Source organism: Heptranchias perlo, chromosome 24 (assembly GCF_035084215.1).
Source record: "Heptranchias perlo isolate sHepPer1 chromosome 24, sHepPer1.hap1, whole genome shotgun sequence".
Lineage (NCBI taxonomy): Eukaryota > Metazoa > Chordata > Chondrichthyes > Hexanchiformes > Hexanchidae > Heptranchias > Heptranchias perlo.
Genome location: NC_090348.1, coordinates 5,292,199 through 5,309,189, shown reverse-complemented (window position 1 = coordinate 5,309,189; position 16,991 = coordinate 5,292,199). Strand labels below are relative to the sequence as shown.

The following is a 16,991-nucleotide window of genomic DNA, read 5'->3' as shown; positions in this document are numbered from 1 at the left end:
CACCATCAACATCCTGGGGGTCACCATTGACCAGAAACTGAACTGGACCAGCCATATAAATACTGTGGCTACGAGAGCAGGTCAGAGGCTGGGTACTCTGCGGCGAGTGACTCACCTCCTGACTCCCCAAAGCCTTTCCATGATCTACAAGGCACAAGTCAGGAGTGTGATGGAATACTCTCCACTTGCCTGGATGAGTGCAGCTCCAACAACACTCAAGAAGCTCGACACCATCCAAGATAAAGCAGCCCGCTTGATTGGTACCCCATCCACCACCCTAAGCATTCACTCCCTTCACCACCGGCGCACTGTGGCTGCAGTGTGTACCATCCACAGGATGCACTGCAGCAACTCGCCAAGGCTTCTTCGACAGCACCTCCCAAACCCACGACCTCTACCACCTAGAAGGACAAGAGCAGCAGGCGCATGGGAACAGCACCACCTGCACGTTCCCCTCCAAGTCACACACCATCCCGACTTGGAAATATATCGCCGTTCCTTCATTGTCGCTGGGTCAAAATCCTGGAACTCCCTTCCTAACAGCACTGTGGGAGAACCGTCACCACACAGACTGCAGCGGTTCAAGAAGGTGGCTCATCACCACCTTCTCGAGGGCAATTAGGGATGGGCAATAAATGCTGGCCTCGCCAGCGACGCCCACATCCCGTGAACGAATTAAAAAAAAGATTAACCTCGGGCTTCTATCCTCCTAAATTGGTTATTGTTGCGCCTATTTTAGGCCCAACGATGTTAAATTTAAACCCCCAGGAGTCTGGTGAAAGAATAAAGCAGTGTCAACACCTCCTGTTTTCCACTGTGGTTTGTTCAGAGATGTTTGGCCTCCTTAATTTCAACTGTCGCAAAATTGTAAATGAAGATTTATGGACCAGCTTTTATATATTTCCCCCTTGTACAACTGCATTCGGATTGAAAAGTGATTTAATTGTTTCATTGGCAAATGGAAATTTCAAAATGACAAAAGCTTTGACACATTAAACCATCTACTCCCAAGATGTTTGAAGCTTTAGTTACAGTCCGTTCACTCATAGTTTTCTTGTGGTGTCTTGCTGCTGTTTCTCTTGCGGTCCCTGCATTACATTACTGTGTTTATCATCAACCTTTATTGTTGCATAACTTTTGGTTTCGTTTCTGGTTTTTAATATTTGTAGTTTCTCTGTCCTGCTCTTATTGCTGCGGAATGTCAATATTTCTGTGTGGTTATAGTGATCATAATTTATTCTCTCCTGGACTATTTTTGTGTGTTTTATGTTTGGTTTGCTAAGTTTGCTGATGTGACAGACTTTTGACCCCCTCCTTTGTTGGTCTGTTTTCTCAAATTGTATCTTATGTACAGTTACGCATATTTAAGGAGTTGAAAGTTTCCATCTTCTGAGCAGCAGAGATCATAAGTGCGATGTCAATATATTGTACAGTTTGGGGTTTTGGTGCATATTTATCACAAAGTGCACAGACACGATTGTTTGTGCATCTGAGGATCATTTGGTTCTGTTTCCTGAGGATGTCTGTTCAAGGATTGATTGCTTCTGAAGATAGAGAGAAGAAAGACTTGACGCAACTTCATTTTTCTTGGGAATGTGTGTTAAGTATCACTTTACTGTTCTTTGTTGGTGTAAATTTATTTACGCAGCGAGTTGTTATGATCTGGAATGCACTGTCTGAAAGGGCGGTGGAAGCAGATTCAATAGTAACTTTCAAAGGGGAATTGGATAAATACTTGAAAAGGAAACAATGAGCAGGGCCAAGGAGAAAGAGCAGGGGAGTGGGACTATTTGGATAGCTCTTTCAAAGAGCCAGCACAGGCACAATGGGCTGAATGGCCTCCTTTTATGCAGTATGATTCTATGTCCCCAGTATTTACAGGGAGGCAGGGAGGGAGTTGGAGGGAGGGTGGTCGTGGTGACCGGGAAACCCTGAAATGCGGGTAACTGGGAGACCCCGAAATGCGGGTAACCCGGAGACCCCGAAATGCGGGTAACCCGGAGACCCCGAAATGCGGGTAACCCGGAGACCCCGAAATGCGGGTAACCCGGAGACCCTGCCGAATTTATTGGCAGGACCTCCATTTCTTTTTTGTCTCTGGTTCCCAGCCGGCAGCCAGATTGAGAGGCTGGATGCCGTGTGGGAAGGCCTGAGGCATCAGGCTACAGCCAGGGAGCAAAAAGGAGGGAGGGAGAGATGGAGAGATGGAAAAGGCCGGATGGGGGGGTGGGTGGAGATCGGAGGCTTTGGGCAGATTGGTGGCTTTGGGGAGATCGGAGGTCGTGGGAGATTGGAAAGGCTGGGGTCAGATCGGAGGTCAGGAGGGGATCGCAGGTCGGGGAAAGATCAGAGGTTGGGGGTGATTGGAGGTCGGGGCAAGATCGGAGGTCGGGAGGGGGTCGGAGGTTGGGGGAAGATCGGAGGTTGGGGGTGATTGGAGGCCGGGGAAGATTGTGAGTCAAGGTGGAAAATTAGATTGTGGGGGGAGAGGCCAATCGTGGCAGGTTTGCTTGGGGAGCGGGGGAGAGGCTCTCCTGCTCCTCCTGGCCCACAAGCAGTGCTGGAAAAGCTGGATCTGGATCTGGCTGTTCTCACTTCCCTTCAGTTGCTGGTTTTCTGAGCCCTGGGAAACCGGACCCGCAGCCATTAAATCTAAAAGCTGCTAAAATCTGAGCCGCGCAGCATCGTTAACATATTTAAATTACTATCCACCTCTGGAGAGCAGGTTTATCACCCAACCCCCAACCCGCCTCCGTTAATACTGGCTGCTATGACCCTCCCCCCAGAGTACAGTCACATCCCAGGAGCAGGAAAGGGAGAGTCAGAAGGGTAGAGGGAACCGAGGGGAGATAGAGGAGGAGGTCTCGCAGACACTGGTCCTATCCAACAGGTACAGAGAGAGAGAGACAGAAATAGATAGAGAGAGAGAGACAGACAGACAGACAGAGAGATAGACAGAGAGACAGATGGAGAAAGAGAGAGAGAGATAGAGAGAGACAGAGAGAGACAGACATAGAGAGAGAGAGACACACACAGATAGTTGATATTAAGCAATTGCTTGTCTAGGATTTTACTTGACATTTCAAGGTTATGTCTGAGCATATTAAAGTAAGAATACTGTTAGCATTAAGGAATCCTAGCCTTGTTGACTTTTTACGATATATTTTTATCACTATTTTAGGTATGCAATGAATTCCTATATCCAATCAACAACATATCGATGTTTAATCATTCTGGATTGCTATCTGTGTCAGCCAGGATTGTGCGAGACTGGATTGTACTATTTCTTGGGACAGACGATGGACAATTAATTAAGGTCAGAACTGATGTTTGTGGATAAACTATATTTATCTACAAAATGAAGTATAACCCTACTGAAAATTATGACATGCTGCTTTCTTGTAAAGGACCCATGCACCTTATTTTATAAAAAGTGTTAATTTAGTTTAGCCGCAGTCCTGATAAGGATACTGTTTTGTGCTTTTAAAAGCAAGTATATCATTTTACTTTGAAATAATTAGGTGATCTCAGACTGCAGATGAGCACAGAGGAGCAGTCTGCTGGACACCACTTGCTGCTGGGAGAGTTACATAGCAGGATCACCCCTCCAGTGACAGGGCTCGCCTCTGAGTCAGAAGGTTGTGGGTTCAAGTCCCACTCCAGAGACTTGAGCCCATAATCCAGGCTGGCACTGCAGTGCGGTACTGAGGGGGTGCTGCACTGTCGGAGCTGCCGTCTTTTGGATGAGACGTTAAACCGAGTCCCCGTCTGCCCTCTCAGGTGGATGTAAAAGATCCCATGGCCTAATTTTGAAGAAGAGCAGGGCAGTTCTCTGCGGACAAGGTCCTGGACAATATTTATCCCTCAATCAACAACATCATGAAGAACAGGTTACCTGGTCATTTATTTCATTGCAGTCTGTGCGACCTTGGGGTTTGGCTGTTTGCATATTTACAGCCACATTTGCCACAGTAACTACACTTCAAAAACCACAATTCCCTGGCTTGAAGCACTTTAGGATGTGAAAGGCACCACAAGTCACCCTCCTTCTCTCTCTCTCTCTCTCTCCCCCCTCTCCAAAACGTGAATAAATCCTCCAGAAAATGTACCCCAACTGAAACGCCGCATGCGATTGGCTGAATAGATGTCACGTGTGAGAAGCTTGTTTTATTGTTGGCCATTAATTGATGTCAGTAGGCAGTAATCTTATGGAGCTGGGTTCAGTCGGTTCAGCAGTCGGTTAATTTAAAACATCAGTCACAGAAGATGCTGAAAATTAGTATTTTGGTGCTTGACACAATTTTAATCACGCACTCTGATATTTTACAATGACCCTCGCTGTTACTGGACCTGACCATCTCTGGCTCCCCTACCCCCCCACCACCCCCCCAAGCATATTTTAATTTAGCCTAAAACAGAAAAAAATTGAAGTAAAGAAAGACTTGCATTTCCATAGTGCCTTTCACGTCCTCAGGACGTCCCAATGCACCTTTACAGCCAGTGAAGTACTTTTGAAGTGCAATGTAAGGAAACGCTACAACCATTTTGCGCACAGCAAGGTCCCACAAACAGCAATGTGATAATGAGCAGATAATGGGGGAGAAAAATTGAAAAAGGGCCATTTTTGGGCGTTGGTAGTGTGATGCACTCTTACCCCGCGGCCAATGACCCCTGCGCAGGCAGGACGCGAGTTTCAGCCGGCCCGAGGACTCACCTACAATCAGCGTTCCATTCCGGGCCTTGCACATGGAAACAATGCAACTCGCACTTTCCACCAGCAGGGGGAGCCCAATCTCTTAAAGGAGGAAGTTTCTTAGAAATCTCTTAAAGGTAGCTGGTACCTGTTATTTGCTGAAAATAACTGACTACTGTCTGCACAGAGTCTGAACAAAGATCAGACATCGCATACATAAAACAAGGATGCAGGTCCCATCCCTATGTTTACAAACTGATGAGTTTTATTAAAACATTGAATAAAGGTTGCACACCACGAAATCCCACATCCTCCAATCTGCACACCAGACCTCACCAATCTGCCGCTCTGAGTTGGTACCAGGCCTGCGAGAGTGAGTGCACCAAGGTTCTCTGCTGATGCACTAGAGACCTTAGTGCAAGAGGTGGACAGAACGAGAGTCATCCTATACCCACAGGGTGGGGGGGGGGAATGCAAGAGACCCTCCAGATATATATCCAAAAGGCAGTGGGAGGCAGCGGGGGACGAAGTCAATGCCAGGCCCACAGCGTCATGAACATGGATGCAGTGCAGGAAGAAGTTCAATGCTTTGACATGAGTGGTCAAGGTGAGTGAGGTCAACTGTTGTGGGGAAAATGCTGGAGTCTATAATTAAGGATAGGGTGACTGAACACCGAGAATTTTCAGTTAATCAGGGAGAGCCAGCATGGATTTGTGAAAGGTAGGTCGTGCCTGACAAACCTGATTGAATTTTTTGAAGAGGTGACTAAAGTAGTGGACAGGGGAATGTCAATGGATGTTATTTATATGGACTTCCAGAAGGCATTTGATAAGGTCCCACATAAGAGACTGTTAGCTAAGATAGAAGCCCATGGAATCGAGGGAAAAGTACGGACTTGGTTAGGAAGTTGGCTGAGCGAAAGACGACAGAGAGTAGGGATAATGGGTAGGTACTCACATTGGCAGGATGTGACTAGTGGAGTCCCGCAGGGATCTGTCTTGGGGCCTCAATTATTCACAATATTTATTAACGACTTAGATGAAGGCATAGAAAGTCTCATATCTAAGTTTGTCGATGACACAAAGATTGGTGGCATTGTAAGCAGTGTAGATGAAAACATAAAATTACAAAGCGATATTGATAGATTAGGTGAATGGGCAAAACTGTGGCAAATGGAATTCAATGCAGACAAATGTGAGGTCATCCACTTTGGATCAAAAAAGGATAGAACAGGGTACTTTCTTAATGGTAAAAAGTTAAAAACAGTGGATGTCCAAAGGGACTTAGGGGTACAGGTACATCGATTATTGAAGTGTCATGAACAGGTGCAGAAAATAATCAAGAAGGCAAATGGAATGCTGGCCTTTATATCTAGAGGACTAGAGTACAAGGGGGCAGAAGTTATGCTGCAGCTATACAAAACCCTAGTTAGACCGCACCTGGAGTACTGTGAGCAGTTCTGGGCACCGCACCTTCGGAAGGACATATTGACCTTGGGGGGAGTGCAGCGTAGGTTTACTAGAATGATACCCGGACTTCAAGGGTTAAGTTACGAGGAGAGATTACACAAATTGGGGTTGTATTCTCTAGAGTTTAGAAGGTTAAGGGGTGATCTGATCAAAGTTTATAAGATATTAAGGGGAACAGATAGGGTGGATAGAGAGAAGCTATTTCCGCTGGTTGGGGATTTTAGGAGTAGGGGGCACAGTCTAAAAATTAGAGCTAGACCTTTCAAGAGCGAGATTAGAAAACATTTCTACACACAAAGGGTGGTAGAAGTTTGGAACTCTCTTCCGCAAACGGCAATTGATACTAGCTCAATTGCTAAATTTAAATCTGAGATAGATAGCTTTTTGGCAACCAAAGGTATTAAGGGATATGGGCCAAAGGCAGGTATATGGAGTTAGATCACAGATCAGCCATGATCTTATCAAATGGCAGAGCAGGCACGAGGGGCTGAATGGCCTACTCCTGTTCCTATGTTCTTAACTGTCAAATGGAGTCTCCTACTAACTGCACCACGCACTACACCCCCATCCCCCAAATACCAACAAACTCTTTCCATCAGAACTCAACTTTTCCAACCAGATGCTTCCTCTCACCCTTACACATTACCGCTGTTTCAAGCCACCAATCCACAACTCACAGGCCATACACACTGGCAGCTATTCAATCATGACAGGCACATCACCCAGACACACGTCCCACTTTCTTGCAGGAGAAGGTGGTGCATATCAAGAGGCAGCAAGTGGTAGTGGCATTTGGCCCCTCGAGCCTGTTCCGCCATTCAATGAGATCATGGTGGACCTGTGACCTAACTCCATATACCCACCTTAGCCCCATATCCCTTAATACCCTTGGTTCACAGAAATCTATCAATCTCAGATTTAGAATTCACAATTGAGCTAGCATCAACTGCCGTTTACAGAAGTGCATTCCAAACATCTCCCACCCTTTGTGTGTAGAAGCATTTCCTAACTTCACTCCTGCACGTCCTGGCTCTAAATGTTAGGCTATGTCCCCATGTCCTAGTATTGAAGTCTAGGAGACCTCCAAAAACAGTTACAAATGTCTCAGCAGCCAGAAGCAATAATCCAGCCACTAACCTGTAAATCCTACATGGTCCCTTTAAATAGCACCGGTGGGGGGTCCTCCAGGCACTCTAAGACACGTTCAGATGGCCGGGGTTAAGACAGTGCATTGAGTTGAGCGTTAAGTCCCAAAATGGTGTCTATCACTTTAAATCAGCATTGCACACTGATTGAAGCCATTTTCTCCCTACTTTACATGATTCTAGCGTTCGTTATCTGCGCCTGCGCTAGCTCCTATACCAAGATGGCGTCCGGCGCATGTCACGTTGGAAACGTGTGTGCACAGCCAAGACGCCATCTTGGATGTTGGAGAGGCCGTGCAGCGGCTAAACAATGAGTGCTACACGGCCCAATTTACCACCCAATATGTTTTAGTGATTAGCCAGGAATAATGTTCATTGACTCTAGATTTATTAATTTCATCAATTTTTTGCAGCTGGTTATAGATGGAAATATGAAATTAATTCACCCAACAGTTCTGTTTGAACTGAAAGAAGAGACACCAATTCATCACAGAGTAATGTTTGACAAATTGGACTCAAATCACTTGTACCTAACATCTGAGACGGAGGTACGCTGATGATTTCATTGCACACTTTATCATGGTTTCTCTATTCTATGTTAAATTTGTTTAAGTTTATTCTCAGGATGTGGGTGTTACTGGCAAGGCCGGCATTTATTGCCCATCCCTAGTTGCCCTGAGAAGGTGGTGGTGGGCCGCCTTCTTGAACCGCCTGTTACTGTTACTGAGTATCTTGCTAGGCTACTTCAGAGGGCAGTTCAGAGTCAACCATGTTGGTGTGGGACTGAAGTTACCTGTAGGCCCAGACCGGGTAAGGACGGCAGGTTTCCTTCCCTAAAGGTTAGTGAACTGGTTGGGTTTTTACAACAATCCGACAGCTTCATGGTCACTTTTACTGACACCAGCTTTTAATTTCTAGATTTATATTTTTTAAACTGAATTCAATTTCTCAAACTGTCATGCTCGGATTTGAACTCACGTTTTCTGGATTATTAGTGTTGATCTCTGGATAACTAGTCCAGTACCACAATCACTACACTGCTCTAATGTTTACATTTTTAATATTGGTTTTATAAATCACATCTCTTTCTCGCATGAAAGATGACATATCAAACTTTGTAAAAAGCATTGCATATAAAAGCTCAACGTGCCTCTTGCTGTGATTAGTTAGAATTAGGTGCTTCATGTAAGGTTATGGTGGGCACAAGCCACCCACTGTATAGCTGCTGCTCTCAATGCCATCTGAGTTATGAGAAGTCATGACATTCAAGGAATGTTGCCGTTTAGCACCATAGGAATTTTTAGACAAAAAAAGACCACAGTTCTTCTCGAAAGGAGGTAGAAGGGTGGCTTTCTACCATCCTGGTAGTCACATGACACAATAATGGAGTCATTGACTAATCATAGCAATCAATCTCAATGAGTCTACAACAGACCCAGACATGAGACGAGGAAAACCCCAGTGGTGGAGAGATTTGGGAACCATAGGTCCAAAGTCACCTGTACCTCCCAAGCATGTTACACTCACCACATGTCATGTCTTAAATTACTCCAACACTATATCCCAAACTGTTATTTTCTGAAAGAATTCTATCCAATTTGCATTTGAAAGAATCAACACTGTCTGCTTCCACCGTCTCCCTCGGGAGCCTGTTCCATAGATTAACCACTTGCTCACTGAATATTGTTTCCGCAGATTTAGATTATGCGAGTAGCTCAGTGCGGTGAGAGGAAGCTGTGTCCGGGGTGGTCCAGGTGTTGATGAGATGGAATATAAAGAATGGAATGAGCAGCCCAATATATGTAGCAAAGACACACTGTGCAGGCAGGAGACATCAGTGCTCAGTGTTAACAAGTAAAGATGAATCGTTTAACTCTAGGGATTGAAGGACGTTGGAGTAACAGTGGAATTCCGAGAGCATCATTTATGTCTGGACAGTGAGGCAGTGTAGGGTTTCTCTGCATGGCCTCCCTCATCTGTTATTTCTCTTGTAGTCTGACCGTAGAAATATCGTTGATATAATCTGGCACATTCTCACATTCCCAACTTCAGGTCGAAGCCAGCATTAGAATAAATATATTTGTCTTGATCGTCCATACTCATTTTCCCTCATTCAGTTTAATCAGCAGAAAATTACAGGCCAGCAAGTACAGAAGTGGAAAACCCCAGCCAGCATGTTACAGGGAAGTGTGCCTTAAACTGAGGTCGCAGTTAGATCTCAATGATTAGCTCCATTTTGACACTCCAGTCGTAAAATACTGAACTGAGCAATTGAGGCAAGAGACAAATATTGCTGACATTATGACTTCAAACAAAAAATGCAGCAGTGTAAGATATTTTCAGATACAGCCTTACTGTCAATAACTAGCAACGACTCTACTACAAGTGACTAGATATGCTTTGTGCGCACACACACAAGGTTTCAATTACATTCTTGTGCAGTCATGAGACTGTGGACATGCAGTTTGTGAGTTCCACTGTTAAGGAAGAGTGGGTGGGTAAATGGCAAATGAAATTCCATAGATTGAAGTGTGTGGTGGTTCATTTTGATAGGAGCAATAAAGAGGAATCTTATTCCTTGGAAGGTAAGAAACTAAACAGGGTGGAGGAGCAGAGATCTGAAAATACAGATACATAAATCGCTAAAAATAGGAACGCAAATTGATAAGACATAAAGGGGTAGATCTTAACTTTGTGCGATAGTGTAAAATGGGTGATAGCAAATCAGCAGCCCGATTTACATCTCTCCCCTTTTTTATTTTCATTGAAGTCAATGGGGGAGATGTAAATCGGGCTGCTGACTCACTATCACCTGTTTCACACTGTCGCACAAAATCAAGATCTACTTCAGAGAGGGCAAACAAACTACTGGGGTTCATTTCTAAAGGAATAGAATAGGAAAGCAGAGAGGTGGCCCAGATTTTGCTGGAGTGGGGCATCTCGTGATGTGCCCCATTAGTTAGACTGTTTCCCTCACCCTTCAGCTCAAAAACGATTTGCCCTGTAACTTGTTGGAAGTGCGAGCTGATAACAGGGCATCAGGGACCGCAGTGAACAGGGGGACCCAACAGTCCATCTCCTTAACCAATAAAATATAAGGATTGAGAAAGAAACAGAGGAACGACAGAAAAGGAAATGGGGTGAATTAGAGTCAAATCAGGTACAGAAAGAGAAATAAAGAGAAGGAAAGATCGGATTAAAAAAAGAGAAAATAATGAGACAGAAAGGAAAAGTAAGAAAAAAAATTAAAATTTTAAATTTTAAAAATGTCTAACAACAATTTACTACCTGTAGGAATGAGACTCCACAGTTTAAATTGTTCCCTTTCTGGGCCAGAAAGGTTGATTGGCATTGCAGGAACATAAATCTCCTCATTATAAAGGTATTTACTCTGATAAATAGCAGCCCTAACTTTCTGTGACGAGTTTAATTGGCAATTAATGCGCAAATGCAGCAATTTCATGAAACTCACGGGGAGATTAATTGCGAGATGGTGTTTTCGCAAGGCTAACGGCAGAGCGGCGGAAATCGTCCAGCAACTTGTGGCGATTTGCAACTCACGGAGTATCTGTTCCTCGCCACAAGTTGCTGGACGATTTACACATTAATAACAGTGCGCCCCATTAAACTCACCGTTATTTTGAGTAGCAACACCTGGGCCAATGTTCAATTTATAAAGAAACTTAGTTAGACCACACCTGGAGTACAATAAACAGTTCTGGTCTCTATATTACTGAAAGGATATTGAAGCACTGGAGAGAGTATACAAAAGATTTACAATAATTGTGAACAAAGGTGTTGACCAGAATTGAGAGGATGCAACTATCAGGAAAGATTGAGTAGGCTGGAGCTCTTTTCTCTTGAGAAGAGAAGACTAAGAGGAGATCTTTAAATGATGAAGGGTTTGATCGGGTAGATTTGGAGAAAACTATTCTCCTGTCTGCCCCAAATCCTTCACTGTTCTTTGCAACACCCTTTAAATAGGGCTTTAAACTAGCAAGATGGGGGGAGGGATCTGGGAGCAATAACAAAAGTTAAAGATAAAAGAGACAGGAGATGAGTGTAAAGATCAGATCAGAGTAAGCTATAAAGATAACATAAATGGTCAAGGAACAAATACAGTTGTAAAACAGAAGTATAAAAGGACTGTTAAAAATAAAGTAAAAGGAACAACTATTAAAGATGAATTAAACTCCCTGTACAGCAATGTACACAACATCCGAAATAAAACGGGGGAACTGGAGGCAATAATCCATGGCAAGGAACCAGATGTAGTAGGAATAACTGAAACATGGCTACATAAAGGGCAGGACTGGCAACTAAATATTGCAGGTTATAATATAATCAGAAAGGATAGGGAAGGAAGAAGGTGGGTGAAGTAGCTGTACTAATTAGAGATAACATAATGGCAGTAGAAAAAAGGGACATCACTAACAGAAGGATAGAAACAGTATCTATGTGGATTGAAATAAAAGATAAGAAGGGATCGATCATGTTAATAGGGATATACTACAGACCACCTAATAGTGGAAAGGAGGCGGAGGAAGAAATATATAAGCAAATATGTGAAATGAGTAAAGAACATAGAATAATAATCATGGGAGATTTTAACTATCCCCAAATAAACTGGCAAGAAGAGGCAGGTAAAGGGGTACAGGGAATAGTTTTTACAATGTGTGCAGGACTCCTTTCTTATCAAGTATGTAAAAAGCCCAACAAGAGAGGAAGCACTGCTGGATCTAGTAATGGGAAATAAACCAGAACAGATAAGAGAAGTAAGTGTAGGGGAGCATTTAGGCAATAGCGATCACAACATAATAAGGTTTAAAATAAAGATTGAGAAGGACATAAGTAAGACAAAGGCCAAAGTAATAAATTGGAAAAAAGTTGATTTTAAGGGGATGAGAATGGGAACTAGGGAAAATAAACTGGAGAAATATATTGAGAAACAAAGAAATAGAATTGCGGTGGGAAACATTTAAAATGGTGATCAATAGAATCCAGGAGAAATAAATCCCACTAAAAAGCAAGAACAAACCAGCCAGCAATTATAGACAATGGATGAATAAAAAAATAAGGGCAAAATTGAAACTAAAGAAAACGGCATACACTAAGTACATGGACAACAAAGGAGGGGATGACAAAAGGGAATACGACAAGGTTAGGAAAGAAGTTAAAACAAACAATTAGGAAAGCAAAGAGAAACTACAAAATTAAATTATCAAGGAATATAAAAATAAATAGTAAAGTATTCTACATACACAAAATAACAAAATAAAAATCAGGCTAGGGCCACTGAGGGATACACATGATAAACTCACAGGTAATGACAGTGAAATGGCAGAAATATTAAATAATTACTTTGCCTCAGTATTTACCAGGGAGACTAATAAAGTGGGCATGGCATTAGAAGAAGAGATCAAAAAAGATATAAAGACATTTGAGATAGAAAGGGCGGGAATAATTGATCAACTAATCAAACTTAGAAAGGATAAAACCCCTGGTCCGGATGGATTGCATCCCCACATATTAAAAGAAGTTGGGGAAGAGAGAGCAGAGGCACTAATACATTAGAAAAAGGAATAGTGCCAGAGGACCGGCGGACACCTAAAATGATTCCTCTATTTAAAAAGGGAGATAGAACCAGTCTAAGGAACTATAGACCAATTAGCTTATCGTCAGTGGTAGGAGAGATAATGGAATCCTTACTCAAAGATGTAATAGAAAAACATCTAGAAACCAAAAATATGATAAAGAACAGTCAGCATGCTTGATGAACCTTATTGAATTCTTTGAAGAAGTAGAGAAAGGGTAGACAAGGGTAATGTAGTAGATGTAATATATTTGGATTTTCAAGAGGCCTTCGATAAGGTACCGAATTGTAGATTCATGACTAAGGTCAGAGTATGTGGAGTCGGGGGACAGGTAGCAGAATGGATAGCAAGCTGGTTACAAAACTGAAAACAGAGAGTAGGGGTTAAAGGCAGTTACTCAGACTGGTAAAAGTTGGGACGTAGTGCTCCACAGGGAACGGTGCTGGGACCACTGTTGTTCACCATTTACGTAAACAATTTGGACTCAGGAATTGGAAGTACAATTTCTAAATTTGCGGATGACACCAAACTGGGGGGTATAGTTAACACCGGGGAGGACTGTGACAAAATATAGGAAGACATTAATAAAATTGCAGAATGGGTGTGTAATTGGCAAACGAATTTCAATATAGATAAGTGTGAGGTATTACATTTTGGTAGGAAGAATAAGAGGGCCACAAAGTGCTTGGATAATAAGAGTCTAAATGGGGTAGAGGAGCATAGGGATCTGGGGGTTATAACTACCAGGAAAGATTGAACTGGTTGGGGCTCTTTTCTCTAGAAAAGAGAAGACTGAGGGGTGACCTGATAGAGGTCTTTAAGATTATGAAAGGGTTTGATAGGGTAGACGTAGAGAAAATGTTTCTACTTGAGGAGCAGTCCAAAACTAGGGGCCATAAATATAAGATGATCACTAATAAATCCAATAGGGAATTCAGGAGAAACTTCTTTACCCAGAGAGTAACTAGAATGTGGAACTTGCTACCACAAGGAGTAATTGAGGCGAATAGCATGGATACATTTAAGGGGAAGCTAGATAAACACATGAGGGAGAAAGGAAAAGATGGATATGCTGATAGGGTTAGATGAAGTAGGGAGGGAGGAGGCTCGTGTGGAGCATAAACACCAGCATAGACCAGTTGGGCTGAAAGGGCTGTTTCTGTGCTGTACATCCTATGTAATTCTATGCACCCCTGGCCCTCAATACACTAATTCACAAAACTTACCGCCCGTTCCTTTAATCTCCTTTCATCCCCATTGCTGACCACCCAACTTAATTTGGGGTCAAGAGTTCCAATCCACAAGTTGTGGGACTGAATTCAGTAAAACTGGTAATTTGCGGGCTGGCACCAGGAAAAAACAAATGACTATGGAAGCTGCCGGATTGTCATAAAAACCCAACTAATGTCATTCCACCCTAACCCAGTCTGGCCTACCTGTGACTCCAGTCCCACAGGACATGGTTGACTTTTAATACGTTTCATTGAAACCAGAGATGGGAAATAAGAACTGCCCTATCACTGTTGATCCCAATAATAAATAATAAAATAAAATTGCAGCAGGGGTTACAACATTCAGTGTGAAATGTTTAGAGCTGAGGCTGAATGATCCATTGATATGACTATTTAGCTATGTTCCACTCATTGCTTTGTTACAATGTCAGTGTTAGTCCATTCAAACGTGTCCATGTTCTAACTTCTTCTCTAAGGAAGTTACTGTTCCCTCCTCTTAATATCTTCCCACAATCTGCATTCTAATTTCAAATAGACGGACCAGTCTTTCTCACATGTTCTTTTTCACTGCTTGTACCTCTGAAACCCTGTCTTGGAATCTTTGTTGCTGTTAATGTTTGTTCTGGACACATACGATATAATAAAGTATCTCCGTCTTCTAAAGGATAGAACTTGCATTTATATAGCATGCAAACTTAAGAGTGCGCCAGCAGATAAGGTTAGAGGTTGCAAAAATAGTAAAAAGACAGCACTAAAGGCTTTGTATCTGAATGCGCGAAGCATTCGTAACAAAATGGATGAATTGACAGCTCAAATAGAAATAAATTCAAGAAGGGGAGTAGGGAAAAATCGGGGAACTACAGGCCAGTGAGCCTAACATCAGTGGTAGGAAAATTATTGGAAAAAATTCTGAAGGACAAAATTAGTCTCCACTTGGAGAAGCAAGGATTAATCAGGGATAGTCAACATGGCTTTGTCAAGGGAAGATCATGTCTGACTAATTTGATTGAATTTTTTGAGGGGGTGACTAGGCGTGTGGATGAGGGTAACGCAGTGGATGTGGTATACATGGATTTCAGTAAGGCCTTCGATAAAGTCCCCCACAGGAGACTGGTCAAGAAGGTACGAGCCCATAGAATCCAGGGTGCCTTGGCACTTTGGATACAAAACTGGCTTAGTGGCAGAAGGCAGAGGGTGATGGTCGAAGGTTGTTTTTGTGACTGGAAGCCTGTGGCCAGTGGGGTACCACAGGGATCGGTGCTGGGTCCCTTGCTGTTTGTGGTCTACATTAACGACTTGGATATGAATGTAAAAGGTATGATCAGTAAGTTCGCTGATGATACAAAAATTGGTAGGGTGGTAAATAGCGAGGAGGATAGCCTTAGTCTGCAGGACGATATAGATGGGATGGTCAGATAGGCGGAACAGTGGCAAATGGAATTTAACCCGGAAAAGTGCGAGGTGATGCACTTTGGAGGGACTAACAAGGCAAAGGAATACACAATGAATGGGAGGACCCTAGGCAAGACAGAGGGTCAGAGGGATCTTGGTGTGCAAGTTCACAGATCCCTGAAGGCGGCGGAACAGGTAGATAAGGTGGTAAAGAAGGCATATGGGATACTTGCCTTTATTAGCCGAGGCATAGAATATAAGAGCAAGGAGATTATGATGGAGCTGTATAAAACACTGGTTAGGCCACAGCTGGAGTACTGTGTGCAGTTCTGGTCGCCACACTACAGGAAGGATGTGATCGCTTTGGAGAGGGTGCAGAGGAGATTCACCAGGATGTTACCAGGGCTGGAGCGCTTCAGCTATGAAGAGAGACTGGGAAGATTGGGTTTGTTTTCCTTGGAGCAGAGGAGGCTGAGGGGGGACATGATTGAGGTGTACAAAATTATGAGGGGCACAGATAGGATGGATACTAAGGAGCTTTTTCCCTTCGTTGAGGGTTCTATAACAAGGGGGCATAGATTCAAGGTAAAAGGCGGGAGGTTTAGAGGGGATTTGAGAAAGAACTTTTTCACCCAGAGGGTGGTTGGAGTCTGGAACGCACTGCCTGAAAGGGTTGTGGAGGCAGGAACCCTCACAACATTCAAGAAGCATTTGGATGAGCACTTGAAATGCCATAGCATACAAGGCTATGGACCAAATGCTGGAATATGGGATTAGATTAGACAGGGCTTGATGGCCGGCGCGGACACGATGGGCCGAAGGGCCTCTATCCGTGCTGTATAACTCTATGACTCTATGACTCTAAATATGTACGATCTGATAGCCAAATACAGAGACATGGCTGGAACTGAATATTCAAGGGTACTTGACATTTTGGAAGGACAGGAAGCTCGGAAAAGGTGGAGAGGTAGCTCTGTTAATTAAGGATGACATGAGTATAATCGAGAGAAATGACCTTAGTTCTAAAGACCAAGATGTCGAATCAGTTTGGGTAGAGATAAGAAATAGTAAAGGCAAGAAGTCACTTGTGGGAGTAGTTTATAGGCCCCCTAACAGTAACCACACTGTAGGACAGGGTATACAGGAAGAAATAATGGGGGCTTGTGAGACAGGAACAGCGATAATCATGGGTGATTTTAATCTACATATAGATTGGAAGAATCTGATTGGCAAAGGTAGCCTGGAAAATGAGTTCATAGAGGGCTTTCAAGACAGTTCCTTAGAGCAGCACGTTCTAGAGCCAACCAGAGAGCAGGCTATTCTAGATCTGGTAATGTGTAATGAGACAGGATTAATTAATGACCTCATTGTAAAGGAGCCTCTCGGTAGCAGTGATCACAATATGATTGAATTTCGCATTCAGTTCGAGGGAGAGAAGAGTAAGTCTAAGACTAGTGTTTTAAAC

At 43.3% G+C, this 16,991-nt stretch overlaps 1 protein-coding gene across 3 annotated transcripts in view; it reads left to right on the top strand.

Moving 5' to 3' along the window:
• The window catches only part of plxnc1 (plexin C1), a 153,581-nt gene that overhangs the window by 8,427 nt on the left and 128,163 nt on the right, over window positions 1-16,991 (top strand). For all 3 annotated transcript variants that reach the window (XM_068004658.1, XM_068004657.1, XM_068004659.1), the window contains exons 2-3: window positions 3,182-3,316; window positions 7,722-7,856. In XM_068004658.1, the coding sequence (XP_067860759.1) occupies window positions 3,182-3,316; window positions 7,722-7,856 (270 nt within the window). The remainder of the gene's footprint in view (window positions 1-3,181; window positions 3,317-7,721; window positions 7,857-16,991) is intronic.